Source organism: Dermacentor variabilis, chromosome 11 (genome assembly GCF_050947875.1).
Source record: "Dermacentor variabilis isolate Ectoservices chromosome 11, ASM5094787v1, whole genome shotgun sequence".
In the NCBI taxonomy this organism is placed as follows: Eukaryota; Metazoa; Arthropoda; class Arachnida; order Ixodida; family Ixodidae; genus Dermacentor; species Dermacentor variabilis.
In genome coordinates, this window is record NC_134578.1 from 92,476,778 (window position 1) to 92,495,789 (window position 19,012).

At 42.7% G+C, this 19,012-nt stretch overlaps 1 protein-coding gene across 1 annotated transcript in view; it reads right to left on the reverse strand.

The window, feature by feature from the left end:
- Positions 1-19,012, reverse strand: part of LOC142563865 (carbohydrate sulfotransferase 5-like) — an 85,224-nt gene that overhangs the window by 60,286 nt on the left and 5,926 nt on the right. The window contains exon 2 of the mRNA XM_075674540.1: positions 2,830-2,992. Within this exon, the coding sequence (XP_075530655.1) occupies positions 2,830-2,992 (163 nt within the window). The remainder of the gene's footprint in view (positions 1-2,829; positions 2,993-19,012) is intronic.

Here is a 19,012-nt window from a genome sequence, read left to right on the forward strand (position 1 = left end):
CATCGCAAAGATGGAAGTTATTCTGCAAATATTTGGATCCACGAGAACCTTTGTCTCACATATGGAGAACTGTTCGTGGTCTCCGTGGAACCCCTCAGCAGCGCTACCCTTTTAAGTCTTTGGCCCTTCACCAACAATACAGCTAGATCGACGTAGCGGAAGCTTTCTGTAGGAGGATTGCTGGCGAAACTAGTTCCGCTGGAAAATCGACGCTCCACAACGCACCGACTTCACGCGACCCCCGCATAGATAGTCCTTTCTCCATGGATGAACTCGAAGCTGCACTGGCCTTGTGCAAGCGTTCATCTTCCCCAGTACCCGACGGTGTAACCTACCGTGCCGTATGTTATCTTGGCGAAGAGGCTCGGAAAGCGCTCCTGCTCTTGCTCAACAGCTCCTGGCAACAGGTACGGTTCTCCAGAAATGGAAAACCAGTCACCTAATTCCACTGCTCAAGCCTGGCCAGTCGCCTGTAAACATTGCATCATACCGACCAATTGTGCTTGCCAGTTGCATCGGAAAACTAATGCAGAGGATGGTTCTAGCACGGCTAGAATGGTACCTCGAACATTACCAGGTACATCCAGATGCGGTGGCCGGTTTCAGGCGTGACCGTTCTCCATAGACAACGTTATCGACTTGGTGACGTACGTCGAGCAACAGAGGTCCTGCAAAAGATTATCTGCTGTACTGTTTCTGGATGTTAAAGGAGCTAACGATAACGTAACGCACGAAGCAGTTTTCAACGTGTTAGAGGCAGTAAGACTTCGCGGAAAATTCTATTTCTGGATAAGTAGCTATCTACATAAGAGATCATTTTTCGTACTTACCGAGGATGGCCCAACCTCCCAGTAACCGTGGGGTGCCTCAGGGCAGAGTACTCAGTCCAACGCTTTTCAGTCTAACACTCATTCGACTCGTCGACATCTTGCCAGGCACCGTTAGGCTCTCCATCTATGCCGACGACATTTGCATTTGGACGTCGGCTATGACGCGACTACAGCTTCGCGCGCGGCTTCAGAAATCAGCCACTTTAACATCATCCTACCTTCGAGAACAAGGACTTCATATATCATACGAAAAGTGCGCAGTGGTGGCGTTCACCAGGAAATCACTGTCTCCATATGTGATATCCGTGGACGGACAACTGACCTCGTACAGCACGATTCACAGATTTCTGGGGGTGGCTATTGACAAAAATCTTGCCTGGACCCCTCATGTGAATTATGTGAAAAAACGCCTGACAGGTATTTGCTATATGTTTAAGTTCCCTGCAAGAAAGTCCTGCGGACTGCCAATGTACTCTATGCTGCAACTGTACAGGGTTCTCTTTATTGGATTCCTGCGGTACAGCCTACCGGTCATGTCCAACACCTGCAGAACTAACCTGCATATAATGCAAAGCATCCAAGCCCATGCCCTCAATATATGTCTTGGTCTACCGCGGAGTGCGTCAACGACAGAAGTTATTGCAGTCGCTCAAGATTCTACTATTATGACGCACATTAGTATTGAAACAATGCGTGTGCACATGAGACACTCCGCCCGGACCCCTACCCACCACCTAGCAAGTCTCCCAGTAGACAGACCCCACACGACATTCAGTGCGACTGTCTTCGCGCACCATGCCTCTTTCAGGTCAGGTTACACACGTGCGGCAAGGCCTTCCATTCCTCCATTTTGTATGCGCTGTACTCAAGTGAATCTTACAATCCCAGGACTTCACAAAAAGTCAGACTTGCCATCATCAGCGCACACGCAACTAACTCTACTTCTCTTGTACGAGAAATACAGCGACTGCACACACGTCTACACTGATGGATCAACTACATCAACCAGTTCCGGCGGCGCTCTAGTTATACCAGCAATGAGAACAACCAAGTGGTTCAAGACTTCCCATGTCACTACGTCTACAGCTTCAGAGCTCGCAGCTCTCCGCGACGCGCTTCAAGTGATAAATTCTGAAAGTCCGAGAAAATGGGCAGCCTTCTGCGATTCAAGGCTGGCCTTGCTATGTGTGTAGTCGTTTCTCTCAGATGGAACTCACGATCAGTTCACGTGCGAAATCGCGGAACTCATCCATCACTAAAGAGAAAAAGGCCATAATATCTATTTTCAGTGGATATCAGGTCATTGCGGCATCATTGGAAATGATGACGCCGATAAGGCAGCTCGGACGTCAAACCAAGAAGACCGCTGCGTCCCCATTCCCCTCTCAAGGACCGACGCCGCGAGACAACTTGGCATTCTAGCACGCACGATCTCCTTAGCAGAGTGGAATACCGTGCATGCAAGGCGCACAAGACAGTACAGACTAAACCCGTCACTTCAGCTCAGACCTCCAGCCGGTCTGCACCGACGTGAAGCGTCTCTTCTGTGTCATTTATGGCTTGGAGTTGCCTTCAGGAATGCCTACTCAGCACTAATTGGAATGGCTGATAGTCCTACGTGTGATGTTTGCGGATGCGAGGAGAACATTGAGCACTTATTGTGCCATTGTCCTCAGTTTCAAGCACAAAGACAATCTTTGTCCAACACATTCAGGAAATTAGATGATCGTCCTTTGAGTGAACAGACAATACTAGAGCACCGTCCCAACCGATCATCGGCTCAGAAGGCAGTGAAGGCCTTCGAGCCCTGTACGTGGCCTGATATATCCATCTGTAAATTGATCATGTAACATTACTGCAAACAATATGTTACACTATATCAAACTTGTGTAGCGTTATATTTTTTTGAAAGCGGTAAGTATGAAAATTATCGCACTGGCTTAGTAATCCGTTTTCATTGAATCAACTACACGTGTAAAGAACGTCAATGCAAAATTACCTTGTATTCCACGAGCCCGACATTTGCATAACGAGAAATGCCATGCTGTGATGCCGAAGCCTCTCCTTGTGCTTGAAATGTAGTAAAGTAGCCAAGATATTCCCATGGCTACAAGTAATAACGTACATCGTTGACGCTTGGATGCAAGGGAGATGTGCACACCCTGTTAGAACGAAAAAAAAATCTGCAATGCATATTCTCAGCTATTATTGTGATTATGAATGTTTGTCTGCTTCAAGCATGTTGAATCTATCTATCTATCTATCTTACGTCTTACGCAGACCCAGCGGCCAAATTGTCTCCGAGCTTCAGCCACTAGGTATGTGCTTGCTGTCGTGACGTCATTGTGGTGGTTTCATCAACGTCTTCGTGATACCACTCTCGGCAGATCACGACAACGCCGATTGAGTGGTCCATGTGGTCTATCAACTGACACCTCTCCTGCTGCCGCGTTCCAGTCTGGTCGGGTGCAGTGCGGGCAAAAGAGGCAGCGGACGCCTACGTAGAAGTCCTATTAATAGGTGATGGACATCTGACCGACTAGGGGAGCACCCACTAAGACAACCGCCACTGCAACCACGATGACATACGGGCGAGTAGGGCAGTATATGTGCGATTGGGCGCGTTAGCCATTCTAGACATTCCAGACTGTTACTGCTATCATTGTTGAGTTCTTTTTCGAGTGTGTAACTTATCACGTCTGTCAATGTGAAGAAAGGGGGTTATCAGAGGGGCCCGATTTTTATTAGGCATATCATAAGAAGCCAACAAACACTGACACCAAGGGGAAATTACTTGTGCTCAATAAACGAAATAAAGAAACGATAAATTAATGGAAATTAAAGTGGATGAAAAAACAACTTGCCACAGATGGGAACCGAACCCAAAACCTTCGCATTTCGTGTGCGATGCTGTACCAATTGAGCTACCGCGGCGCTGTTTTCCCATCCACTTTCGTGGGTATTTATGTGTCCTAGTAGAACCCTGGGTATGTCAGCCAGCGCCACCACTCACAGACCCTGGCGGCGGACGTGGAACGTCATTTTGCCGCAGGCTTCACGAGAACGTGATGTTTTTAAGTGAAGGCAGCTGGTCAATAAACCCACATATGCTACCTGAAGGCATCAATGTTGCCGGATTCGAGAGCCTCGTCATGTATTCAACGAGAAGAAAGGGGGTTAACCCAGGGGCCCGATTTTTATTAGTCATATCATAAGTAGCCAACAAACACTGACACCAAGGACAACATAGGGGAAATTACTTGTGCTTGATAAACGAAAAAAAGAAACGATAAATTAATGGAAATTAAAATGTATGAAAAAACAACTTGCTGCAGATGGGAACCGAACCCACAACCTTCGCATTTCGCCAAACTTGTGGAATAAATCGCGTCTGTGGAATATAATCTGTCTTGCCCATACAAAACACCTGACTGCTGTGTCAGTTATTGGAAGACCCGGGGCCCACATCATCTATCGTATCACAAAGTGGCAAGCCTGCCAAGCTCCGCCAGTGACATCCCCAACGCTGAAACCGGCATTCAGGTGTGTGCGTGTGACCGGATATGACAGCACATGTAGGCTAGTCTGGTACTGAACTTCGCCAGTGGATTAAGCGATAACACGCTAGGCAGAGAGACGTATGAGCAGCTTAGAGAGAAGCAGCTAAAGAAACAGCATAAAGGCAGCGGTTAGCTACCGAGTGCTGCTATAAGTCCTGAAGCTGATGCTTCAAGGGTCTCAGCGCGAGTCATCTCCCACGGCACCACTCGTCACGTGATCGAACAATATTCCCAAACCTCCTCAATATCCTCAATCCCCAAACGTTCCTGCCACTGTTCAACAAGGATGTGATGACTTCCGTGCGTATTTGCAGAGCTTTGAGTGCGTGGCTACCGGACAAGGGATAAATGGGCTGTCGTACACACTAAGAAAAAAAATTGTATCTCTTACTCTTTTCGGAGAGTGGACTCGCCACGTATACGACGCACTTTGTGGGAGACACCCGAACTCTCTTTCGGCAGAGAGTCCCGAGACTATCTGTGCTCGATACAAGGTGTTTACGTGACTCCATACGCAATAGTCATGCACACTCTTGTAGTAGTCTCCTAATCCTCTCAAAAGGGTTACATGACTAGTGCTGAGGGAGTCCGTTAACTATTCTGCATGAGTCAGACGACTCAAGATAAAGGGTGACATGACCACTGCTGAAGGATTCGGGTAACTATTCTTTACGAGTCTCATGACTCCAGCAGTGTGTGTCAAGTTACCCTTAGTGCATGTTGCAGGACTCTTGCAAATAGAGTAAAATAACTAATCCATGCAAGTCGTTTGACTCTCGGATGGCATTGTCGAGCCGCTTATCAAAATGTGTCACCAACTTTTGCTGTAGGTACAAACAACTACGGCTAGTTCTCAAGCTGACTACTGTGAAAAGACAACATATAAGTAAGAACCCATAGCAAACTTGCCAAAAAGAGCATGGCAGGTTAGAAACAAAAAGTTAACATTTCATCACCCTTTGTTGTCTTCTGGAAAATTCAAATGTATTAGTCAGCACAGAATCACCATGAAAGCAAGACAGTTCCTATTACTATTAAACTGGAATCAATAGCCAACCAAGCAAAACAGTCATAAATAAACATCCAATATGTAGCCTGGAGGTGCATATGCATGACACTGCAATGCAACTCAGAGCCATAATGAGACCCCAAAATATTATGTAACTCATGTAGAAGTTCAATTCAGCACTGCACAAGTCTCTAATATCAAAACACTTATAAGTTAAACCTATTTCAGTGTTCGATACGTGTTTTTATTTAGAACTTACGATTTAACATTTGAAGCAAGTAAGCTACACATAACAAACAAAAAAGGCTGCACTTATGTACAAAGGAGACCCAGATAATCAAGTGCAATAAAAACAATATTCCATCTTAGATTACATAATCTGTGCAACATACTATGCTTGCTGAAAACAACTGGTTGGCAATTGATAATCCAATCTAACAGTAAAAACAGCTGCCTTGCCTTATGGTACTCTTGTTGGCGGCACTTTACCCCGCAACTTGCGCGTGTTAGCGTCAGTTGAAAATTGATCTGCAAAATACCACATTAAAAAGCTGTGGATGAATTTTATTCTCTCATACAACTTGCAACAGTGTATAAAAGCTTCACAACAGATAATATTACAAAATAAATACAGCAACATTTATACTAATTCTTTATTTATGTTGACAAACATACTTTTCCAAGACAAAGTATAATAGCTGACACAGACAATTTCACAGATTGCAATAACCACTAATACAAAACTTGCCATAATGCAAACACGCTGACAATATATGTAGCACAGGTAGCTGTATTTTGTTACTGCAAATATAGCACATGAATAATGAGGACAAGGGAGGAAGCAGAACACATAAACTATAACCAGCTGCATGCATGCACCTGTAACAATACACATGGTGCACCAAGATCCAAAAGATGCAAAGAGGAAGATGTGAGGAAGGCTTCTTTTACTCATCACAAGTTATCCTGTAAGAGCAGATTATGCAGTGGCTGTAATCTAACCTCAGCACATACATAAATAAGTTACATTAGGTGCCACATTTACAAATCACCCATAAGATGTTCTTGTAATTGTCCTTATTCCGATTTTTAACTTGGAAAGCATGACTGTATTACGTAAAGCCTCCCTACGGCTTGGCATATAGACAGAAAGAAGTGTTTCTATAAACACTGGAGGTCATGGAAGGATGACTGACACATACCCCTTTTAATTCTTTTGTCTTTGTCTTTATGATTATGTACCACTGTAGTCTTTTGTAGAGTGAAACACATCCAGATAATAAACTGCGGGCAACAAAGTGTGAATACCTGTTCTTCATTTCTACCTTTCTCTGGTTTCCTGCTAAGGTAAAATTGGTGCAAAAATTGTCTTCCCTAATGTATGCGTTCCCACAAAACAAAACAGGAGCAGATGATAAGCCACATTAATGGTGCGTGAAATAAAACATCTGTTCTTAACTTACCACTGCCATTCCAATTTGGTGCGATTTTCTGCTTTGTTGTGTACTCTAGCATAGGTGCTACGCAGTTCACTTGGTACCCGAAGCAACTCTCATACCATAGCAGGATGTCAATTTTGTTTTTCAAATTCTAAGCGAAACTCCGGTTATGGGGGAGAAATTGCAAACTTATAGCTTTGCTTTGTATCTTCATTATGTTGTAGAGCAGGGTAGAAAGCAAGAACAGATACTTATAATTTGGGTTCCCACTGTGCATTGCATGGATATCTTTCAATGAATGATAAAACTATATGGTAGATAAACACATGAAAGATAAGAGAATTAAGCTCGAAGTCTACCATATCAGTAACTGGGAATTTTATGTGTAATTGAAATTTTGCGATTCCCAGTGATGAAGAAACAGTTTTGACAATATGTGCCAAGGCAACTAAGTCACTCATGCTCCCAAAGGAAACAAAATAAAAACAAGCAAGATTACAAGAACTTCGAACTTGCAACCTAAAGTAAAACACCTTACATGACTGATTTATGTATTTGCTGAGCATAAATTACATCTAGCGCATAATCTGCTTGTACAAGATGACAAACAATGAGTTACTGTCGCTTTCTCTCTGGGGCATTTGGCTCTTCTGAACACATGCACATTGTGTGGCACAGCTACGTGGATGTAGCTGGGCACAGCTGTTATTGAGCATCAATCTGTTTTTATGGTCCTGTACTGTTATCATTGTAATTTATAATTAGCAAATAGCTTAACTACTGGGCTGATCAGCTCCATTTTAAACAAAACATACGGACAGATTTCCCTGTTTATCGCGAACAAAGAGATGGGTACATCATTTCAGATTTCAAGAAACAGCTGTGGAAAAGAACAAATGCTTAAGACAGAAAATCTACAGTGACGAGTACCTTTTTTTAGTAAAAGCCATGTACTAGCTCTTTCTGCAATGAATACGATTATTACCAAAAATTGTAGCCTGAAAAAATAATTGGGAAATATTTACAAAAGTGAGAGATTAGAACTGCATGTTAATTTCAAATGTCTTCTTAAACAAGATCACAATAATTGAAGTTTCATTAATTTGAGCAAAATGCTGACATCCCATTATTGAAGCTAGTCAGTGCTGAAGGTATTGTTAGTTTGTAGGAGTCAGACTGGCAGCTATGAAATATTTGTCACCATACTTGGTGGAACATGCTTTGCTCTTTCAGATATTACTTTGCCAAAAAGCCTTCTGTAAGCCTTGTGGGACAATTCTGTGTGGAATAGAAATCTATTTGATCATTACTTTTTGGGTATGTATATCTCAGAACTGGTGCTAGTCTGAGTTCTTACAAAGTAGACGTTATTGAGTACTGTAATTCTAATGCCTGCCACTGCTATAAATTTCTGTTAGTCAAAATTGTTGCACTGTCATGAAGCAGTTATGTTCAATAATTAGTGGCAGTCACCGCTGAAACACTCAGTACAAAAAACAAAAGAAATAAATGGAGTCAAAATTTAAATGTCCAACAAAGTTATAATCAAGTCTACATTTCACAGAACTGTCTTTTTTTTCTGTTAGTGTGCCAATACCAACTGCACATTCACAAACATTTTAGTATTGCACTTCTGGCAAATGCAGGAAAACTCACCGTCTTTAACAGAATCCCCTGGGAAGACAGCCCAGATTCGCTTCGACAAGAGGACTTGCCTTAAACTTTGCGTCGCTATGTTGTAGGTCACTGTAGCAAGGGGAACGTTTTGCTGATTGAATATTACTCGAAATATTTTTATTATTTGTACTAGAGGCTTGAAAAGAGAGCCAATTGTGAGTTTTTGATGCAGATTTCATATATTCCGTTAGTTTTTATTTAGCTGCTTCTTGAGTTATGTCCTACACAATGGCAAAATACATAGTGATATTTGCGAGCTCTTACTTGTGTAATAAATTTTCACAAAAAGCAGTGTGTTGCAGCTAATTCAGCTCCCTATAGACTGCAAGGTGCCGATATCTATTCAAACAGCATGTAAAGTTCCTAGAAGTATGCAAGATTAGTAGGCAGGCAGGCCTGTCTACTAATCTTGCATAGCTCTCATGTACTCAGAAAAAAAATTATTGAGAATACTTCAATAATTTTTTGTCACAATAGCATGAGAATGACCTTGTGCACTTATAATTGTCCTATACAAATAAAATTTTGCATGCGTACTCAAGATATGCAGAATACCGATATGTAATTGAAATTGCAATCTGTAAAAATTATTTAAAGTGGCCTAATATTTTTTGCATAGTTCCAGTAATTCTACAAGCTGTTTGGATAGGTATCGCCACTTTGCGGTATACAACTAGCTAAATAAGATACAGCATGAAACTATTTGCTAAACTTTTATACACAAGAAAGTGCCCATAAATATATATTGCCACTATGTAGGACATAACTAAAGAGCACCCGCTATACAAAAACCGATGACAATTCAAATCTACATAAAATTCGCTATGAATGGCAGTACATTCAAATCTCTAGTACAAATAATTAAAAAAAGTTGTTTCGAGGAGCATTTCCCCTTAATAAGTGGGTGTCAGTGTTTCCACCAAAGGGTTAAAAAATGCCTTGAGGCATACCATAGGGAGTTTTATAAGTAGCACACGCACGCATCTGCCTAAAAAGCACCATGCCCTGCTTGCATTCCGCAGACAGTTTTCTGGATTCTGTTGTATGTCACCATTTGCATCCCTTAACACTGAGGACGCAAAACCAAAAAAGGAGCCTATTAATACACTGAATTTTTAGCCTGTAAAGGGGTTGTATGCGAATGGGGGCAGCCAACTCTAGCATGAGAATAAACAAATATTTGTTCTCGCATTAATGAAAGCATTCAAAATATAATCTCGCAAATCCGGAAATCAATGCATAAAGAACCTTGCTGATTGTTACATTAGTGTCCTGAACAAGATCTTTTGATGTTTATGATTCCTAGTTTTATTCACTTTCTTCTAGTAACTGGGCTCTGAACTAGAATACTCAGTGTAGGAGACTAACCCAGGCCTGGAAGCCAATATTTAAATCTGAGATAAACATTCATCCCCCGACCACATGGCACTGCGACGTCATCAGAAGCATGCATCCATGGACATATAGTCCGTAAATTAATTTTTACATGATCTGTAGCGTTACTCTTGCACTAACAAATTCTGAAAATTAGGAAATACATCTGCTATTTAAAGCACTGCTGCAAACCTGTGTGTTTGAGAAATGCAATACTCAAATGGTGTAATACAACCAATCTGTTCATGAAACCTATGCTGCCTTTGACATTCGTCAGTGTGGCAAATAAGCACTGAGAAATGCCAAGGGTATCATAGCTTTCATGTCTCAAACCTTGTATGCGAGTACCAGTATCTTTGCAGTGAAAGGAAGTCACATTATTACCACACTCATGAGGGGAACCCATGTTTCTCTAGTTCAATATTTTCTTTCTTGTACTCCTATACCCTTGAGTTTTTCAAAAATAACAGGTGCTTGAAATAAGTACTGTATATTGCTCTTAAATTTATCCTGCACCATAGCTCACGTTAGGTTACATTTCTTGATCACTTTGCAGTGCTGTAGATTATCAAAATGAAGAAAAAAATGACATTACTTTGCATTTTGGCCTTCTAAATAACAAGGATTATGAACCTATCAATTACATACACAAGTACAAAAGAACTACGAAGAACTAGGCATAAAGACAGACATACATTATAATAGCAGGAATCGATGGTGAGAATTCTAATAGAAAGGAAGCATTAAAAACTAGGCACTAAAGGCACATATGAATTATAACACAACTATTTGCTAAGAAGTTGAAGAGACAAATAGAATATCTCTTCAAATCACAAAACCCCAACATTCATCCATGGTTCAATGAGTGAACGCAGCTGGTGATGCTGTTTGGATAGGCTGAGGTACAGCTGTGAACAAGGTGGAACATGTAGAGGGGTCACCAAAGGTTGCACGCTGGTTGCACAGCAGGTTGCCTTGATGTCCGGGCTCACTCGACACTGATGCGTTGAGCCTGGTTATACGTCGTTTGCACGAGGCCTGGCCCGAGTGTGCGGCATGGCTTGGGTAATATTTCGAGGCAACCTGAAAAACACAGATCCACATATTTAAGCCCCAAAATATTCTGTACCATAGGGCAAATCTGAAGTTTACCATCTGCACATAGCAGATGATGAAAACAGACACAAGTCACCAGACTGAAGGTATATAAATGTGCAAAAGTGTAAATGAATGTGAAGAGCTGCTTATAGGATAGAATCCTTCATTTTGTCTTTTCTGGATCAATAATAGTATCTTAACATAATGTCAAGTGTACATGACCCTCCCTATTTGTGTAAGTAGGCTTTTCCATGCCAGCTGTTCCAACCTGGCACACGAACACTTGGAATTTCTTTTTGAAAACTGGGGGCCCTTCAATATAGAACAAATCTCAATTTCACGCAATACCGAAAGCAAAAGAATTTTTACTGGCGTAAACATTACGTCAAATTTTGTGTAATGCACAAAAGTATGCATCAGAAAATGGCATAGCCAAAAATTTGGTTCCTTCATTAAGAGGGCCAAATTTTTAACGACAATGAAGAGAGGCCTTACACCAAAAACTTAACTGCTTATTAGCCACTGCTCAGTTTATTAAGGCTGACTAAAATGGACAAAATGGCTTATTAACTTTATTTTCACAGAAGTGACCTACAGAAAAAGCTGCAAATTTGTGTAATCCATGTGTTCAGGACTTGTGCTGTGTGCAAGAACTGGTTTCAGAAAGATACATTATGCAGCAGTGCACAGAGATGAGGCTGAACTTGGAAAAGAAGTCAGTTATGGCGTACGTTCATCGGCCTACTTACCAATGAGGCAGCCCTAGTAAATTTATGCCAAATACCATGCATGAGAGTACATTGTATTGTCTTTAAATTGGTAAAGCTTTATAAAAGTAGTTTTTGTGTTAAGGAAGAAAAAAATTGCACAAGTGGTCTCTTGTAGTTTCAAAATTTGCATCGCATTTCGTCTAATACACATAGCCTCTTGGCGGCTAAGACAAAATGCATGGAGTTGAGCATCCCTGCACAGAGAGCAGGGAGTCTAAACTGCTTCGAAGTTACTTCTTTCATTGCTGAGTGACTACAAGCCATTTCACTCAAAAAGACGCCGCTTAATTACAGATATTTACCTGAATCTTTCTGTCGGCTGTCAGCCTGCTGGCATCATCACTAAGGCTGCCAACTCCCTAGTGGACGCAGTCGGGACATGGCGGCGGCAGGATGCAGTGGCAGAAGCCGCCAAAGGCTGCCAACTCCCTAGTGGACGTAGTCAGGGCAGGGTGGTGGTAGGACTCAGGGGTAGGAGCCGCCAGAGTGTACCTGCAACAAATTTGCACAAATGTTCTTAGTCGTACAATTTCACGATTTACAATAAAAATTGAGCTGTCTGTGTGACATGGCTACCAATAGAAATAAAGGTAAACAGTTAGGTCCTACGACACAACTAGAAGCCCGACAAAGAAGAAACGGTACTTATGTTTATGAAAATCCACAAAATGAAAAAAAAGTGCAACCGATTTGTACATGGAAGCTCGGTTGAAACCTGAGCTCATACGATCAAGTGATCTGCTAGTCAACTGCAAGCCTGGCACCTTAAAATGTCATTGTAAATTTTTTACATGCATTATTTTAAGCTGCATTAATACATGTTCAATATCTCTTGATATAAGTAAATCATCAAGCTAATTCAATTACCGAATTCCAGTGGTCGTTGATGAAACAAAGTGCAAGCTCGGAATGAAGCTGGCCGAACTGGGCAGTGAAAAATAACAATGTGGTTCCCTACATCTTGTTTTCCTGGCTTTCGCTCTAGCACTGGAATATACAAGAATTTTGACATTCCTGATATTTCACCCTGCAAATTTTTATGCCATGGTGCATAGTACTTCAGCAAGAGCAATAATGCTTTCTTTTAACCGTAAATGGTGATAGAACAAGAAAATTCATTGGAGCCAACGTTTTGAGAAGAAAAAGCTCCTCTTTGTCGAAATATTGGCTCCAGTGATCCTTGTTCTACGGCTCTTCATCAGTTCAAGTCTCTGTCTTCCTGTGTACCTCTGTACTTTCAATGTTATGTCAATGAAATTATAATAACGGATCATTAGTAAATGTAGCTGATGTGGAACTTGGGCTGTTGGCAGATAATGACAGAGTAACTGCGCAACATAGAGATATGGAAAAAGTAGGTTTGTGTGTGTTGTCTCCTTCAGCCATGTCTCCCCTTTGGGCGATTACTCTGTCTCAATGTAAAACTGTTACCCTTTGCACAATAATAGTAAAATACGTAAAGACAGGAAAGTGGACACAAAAATTACAACAAATAGCGTCATATGCTAACGAGCTATGCGAAAGTGCCTGCTACGATTTGTCTCACCCATAACGTGCTGGATAAGATGGTGACTTATGGCTGTTGCCATTTCTTGAATACCTAAATAAAACACACTTCAAAATTATAAAAATACACAGGACAACAGCAGTAGCCGAGGACATAAGGCATTGTTTAGTACAAGAAGCTAAACTAAACTAATTAGTAGAAAAATACACCGCACTTCATTTCATTCAATACTGTCAGCGTTTCTTGGTACAAGAAAAAAGGTATTTCCGCATGGAAGCAGCAAAATAATAAATGGCCTCATAATTTTACAAAATATGCTGCAGCGACTAAGCCAACTGCAGCTGTATATACTTAAAATTGTTGTATGCACATTACAATAGCCAAGACAGGATAAACTTGGGTTCATATGCAGCTCACTGGAAGGTACAACTTTGCAATCAATTCATTTCTGCTTAGCAAATATACACACCAACATAAAACTACAAATAAAAGGACCCTATTCTTCATAAAACACCGGACTCAATATAAAAAATGCAGTAGCAATATTACAATTTCACCACATAACACAGCCAGGTTCTGTAAGCCTAGTAGAATTTACTATAGAAATGTTGCAGCATATTCATGCTTTTAAATATTTACAACCGTGAAAATAAAGATAACGTAAAAATAATACATTATATATACGCTTAGATTGTGAGCTAATGTGTTTTCTACTTACAGCCAAATGCACATAAAATTTGTTCTGTTTCAGCGCTTTTAAAGCGCTGTGTCTGTTCGCTTGTGCATGCAGCCGCTTTACCGCTCATAAAATATCTGTGCTGCCACATCGCCTGACACTGCCATACAGCGTTGTAGCGCTTTCATTATTCGCGGTAATATACCTAAAGCGCTAGTAAATCTTCAGAATACAGAAACTGTCTTTTCGACTACCTGTCTTCGCCAGCGAAAGTCACACAGGTGCTAGTATTGTATCTACACTTCAAGTTACGCAGCAGTTGATATTCTACGGATTTTTCGATGCGACAGGCCACTCGTCACTAGTCGTTAAGAACGGTGTTTCTCTTGGCAGTACAGCTTTGCAATAATTTCAGATGCTCTCCTGAGGCTTCCGTTTGCCAGTAGTATTTACGCATACATACGCGCACGCATGCCTAAGAAACGTCTGTGAACTGCCAAGAGAAACGTGGCACAAAATGTAGCCATACCGGAAGGGCCGTGTACGCGCCGTTTGTAAACTTGGAACAAAAGCTGATATGCTTACCTGATACGTTAAGAGAAATATGGCACAGGTCACTCCCCGCTGGTAGTCGTTCGTTTGCATCCGGTCGTCTCTGTCCGTTGCGATCTCCCATATCACAATGAAAGATGCAGTGCAAACCGCAGTACTTCGGGCGCTTGTGACGGTCCGGCGAGCTGCACTTGCTCGATGTCGGCAAACACCAAATCGGCGACACGCTGCTGCTGGCGACGGTCGCCCTCGTCGCAATCGCACAGCACGGACAGAAGCTCCCACCGTAACTTGCCGCAACGCCTGGTTGCAGTCGTCCCTAACGCAGCGATTTCAGAACCACTCAACGACAACGTACTCGCGCGTGATGCAGGGCAACTGCAAAATGGCGTCATGCTATTGACGGCTTCGGCTTTGGATCATTTTGTATCTGCACAACTGAGCAAAACAGTTGCGCTTGTTTCGGTTTTGCTTCCTCGCGTTGAAATAAAAACTGTTGTGCTCACTAATAATTTTACGTCACTTAAGTAATGTTCACGAAAGAAATAGCCATGAATTTAACACACGTCTTGAAATACCCGCTACGTTCACTTGGTAGAGGCAAAATTTGCTCGTCCGAGTGCGGTTTCGTTTGAAATATCTATCGTTGGGCTGTCGGAGCGTGCTCGAAGCGTGAAGACGCGGCGTAATTGTCCTTAATTTGCTTAGCTATAACAGTGCGGCTGCCCTTGATTTCTGTCGAGTGCAGTTTGCTCTGATGTAAGGTAGAACTACAAAGCCGCCCATGTTACTGTATGATCTAGTGCACCTGAAGCTGCCAGAACTCCAGTATTTTCTCCATAAGTTCTCGCGACTATGTGCCGCTGTCACCAAATGCGAGCGTAGTCATTTGGCGGAGATTTAGCAACATATCTTCTAGAACTATCGTTCACCGCTCTATCACGACATGGAGATGCAGCGTGGTTAGTCCTTAGTAAAATTTTCTATTTATTGCGAAGTTTGCGACAGCAATTGTGGGGACACAACCGCCGTAACATATCTGTCGGTGTTGCCGTGAGCTTGCGTATAAAGTCAAGTGCGATAAGATCCTATCATGCGGCGTTGGCTGTGCGCGTTAAAGGAGGTGTACGAGGGCGAGCCGAGATGTATAGTGCCTTGATGGGCGCCCCAAGTACCTATAGGTGGTCACGTGATAAAACGCGCGCAAGCCGGGGAAAGGAGGCGCTGGTTTAGCACGCTTCTCTTCTGGCCGTTGCTCTAGCCCGGTATGGCGCCACTCTCGCTCCGAGTTGGAGAATATTTCCGATGGGTGCAAAGTGGGGGGGGAGGGGGGTCGAGGGGAAGGACGCTTTTATAGCACCATTTCAAGTTTCGGAGACGCTTTGAAGGACGAGGAAGCAGAAGCGATCTGTCCGCTCTGTTCGCGCCCTTCATCACGCCGACGCTGTGACAGCGAGTGTTCGCGGTCATTGAGTGAGATGTGTCCATGTTTGCACGTGCGCGCGTGACCCCGTGCTTGCTAATTTACGGAGTAAGCGATTGTTTACTGCAGTTTATTCAGGCGATGAAACTATGAACCTTGGTTCGTGCAGTTGTTCGTGCAGTGGTTCATGCAGCAGTGGGGGGAAACTGCTACATTTTTGTTTTTACATTTCTAGGGGGTTCAAAAGCAGTGCTGTGTACGCTAATGTTTGTTTCTAGTCGAGGAACGCAACGCACTGCGGTAGCCCAGTGGCTTTGGTGTTGCGCTGCTGAGCTCGAGGTCACGGGTCCAATCAATTCCAATGGTGGCAGAATGCGAAAACGCGCGTATAATGTGCATTCCGTGCACGTTAAATAACCCGAGCTGCTCAAAATAAATCTGCAGTTTTCCATTATCGTGCGCCTCATAACAAGATCTTGATTTTGGAACCTAAATCCTCAAAATTTAATCTTACGTAATGCAATTACATTTACAATCGACACTGCTGAGTGCGCCTACTGACCTTGTTATCTGGTTGCTGTGCTCTCTTTAGTAGCCAATGCTTTCTTTTTTAGATTTACTTATGGTCAGAATCCAGTGTGACAAATCCGGGTCTTCCTTGGCATAGGAAGCCAGCTATCGCTTAAGCGTGTGAGATATTAACAAACATGTTTAAGGAAAATCGATAGTTAGAGTTGGATGTAATTGCAGAACATGACAAGCACGAAAGAATGACACACCGCATTACAAACCGGACAGGAACCCGAGGGCCTGCCTAAAACAGAAGACGCTATCTGGTATTTCTTCTCCTGCATTTTAATCTTTCTCTCGCCAGACTCATCTCGAATATCGGAGGAGTCGCGATCTTCCACGACGACTCTTCGCGTGCTATTAAGAGTGAAACGACCCATACACAAATGTTGACTCTTGTTTTGTGAGTCTACCCGCGCGAAAATGGGTCTTCGTAAGAAAAAAGAGAGTCAAGTTGCCGTGACTCACTTTTTACTCTCTTCTTTCTTAGAGTGTAGGGCGCACGTGCTTAACTGGCAAAGCACTCACTGTGATTGAACGTACGACTGCTAAGGACTCCATAGATTACGAGAAAGTAAAATAAAAAAAACTATTTGAGCGTTTCATATTGACAGCCCTGGGATATAACGATAAAAGGCATATAAAGATGAACTTAGGAAAGCCCGAACCGAAGATGGTGAAACAGGGAAGCAGTTAGGCGCAATGACCTCAAGGTATTTCTATAACTGGATCGAGATGACTAATGTTCCAAAAGCGTCTGATGGTCTTGGGATCATGTTATTACTGAGAAATTCGTATGTTGGTGTTATGCCAAGCTTGCCATCTTCCCCAAGGAAAGGAAATACAAAACATTTGCATCTCTTTCAGACTCCGGACGCCACTTTTACGAAGCCTAGGGCATTACTAATATCGGAAGACGAAAGCTTTCAAGAAGGGGAACTGAGGTGCCTAATTTTATTGCCCAGGACCACATGAAGCTAATAGACAATGCAGCTAAGGAAAGCATCGAGGAAATTAGCTGTGTTTGAATATGTATGCCGAAAATAACGAAGAAAAAGGAAACAAAAGTTGACAAAAAGGTGGGAGTTGAACCCACAACCTCCTCATTACGCACACCTTCTACTGTCAGTTGTGCTATGGCGACGGTTATAAATTCGTCCAGTAACTTTGGTATTCATGTTTACTAGATCTAGCCCTAGGAGTGTTAGCCAGTGATATTCAGAACCATGGTCGATGGATGTGGACAAATCCTATCTTTTTTTTGTCCGATGGCCGAACGTAACACGGGATCTTAGCAGAGAAGGAACGTGGCTAATAAGCCCTTGAATGCTACCGATGTGAATCTGGCAGCCTTGGTGTCATATGGTAGCATGCGATGGTTTATTAGCCCCGTGCCGGAAAATTCATTCATTGCGAGGGTCTCGCATCTGGCCGCATTTATGTCATCAGGTTTGTTCCCAGATGTCGTTACCGAGCAAGGAACAAGTTTTATGTCAGAACTCAAGAAGGAAGTGTGCCGAGTACTTTCTCTCACGTTTTTTCGTACCACTCCACATCATGCCATGGTACATTTCTCGGTCAAAAAGGAGGCACACTGAGTGACAAGCTGAAGGCCATGCTCAAAAGAATGTTCCAAGAGAAGGCACGGTCATGCGACCGCTACATTGCTCCTCTTGTCTCCTCCGATCGCGAAATACCAAAAGCCAGTTCGGGGTTTTTGCCTTGAGAGTTTATCTATGGCAGGCGTGTGCGAGGACCTTGGAACATTTTGAAAGAGCTCCGGACGATAAGGTCACATGGACAATGAGGTGCGAACAACGTACGCCTACCTAGTGGACCTTCGCAACCAACTCGAAGACACATGTCACCTCGCTGCCGAGGAGCTTGGTAAAGCACATAAACTGCAGAAGCTTTATTAGGACACTAAGAGCAGATAAAAAAGACTGCTACTTGGTGACAAGGTTCCCATGTTTCACCTGCCCACTTGAATAACCTTTTCAAGCAGAGCAAGGAAAGGCCCATTTAAGGTTACTGACGTAAGGAACGACATTGATTACGCGATTGATTTAGATGAAAAGACCAAGTTGTTCCAGAATAATATGTTGAAGAAATACGAGGATCGGAAATATACGTCTATTTCTTGTGCGTCCGCCGTCACCGCTGTAAGTGCCCAAAGCACAGAAGCAGCAAACACTGAGAGTGCCGGCTCTTAAGGTAGTATTGCATCTTTGAGTGTACGTCAAACGCAAACCGCCGCAGACATCAAGATATCACCTAGCTAACACAGGGAACAACTTGAACAACATCAGCAACCAAGTAACAAGTTTGCGGGTATATTTTAATACCTCCAGGACAAAACGCAACTCGTTCAATGCTCTCTGCAGCTGGTCTCTGAGAAGCCAGTGCTTGTGACCTAGTACTCTATTCCCATATTTCTGCGTGAGAATATGGAGACAGAAGTACAGTTAATGCTGTGATTGAGAATATTAGAGAAGTTCAAATCACCATATTGTGCACTGATCGTTGT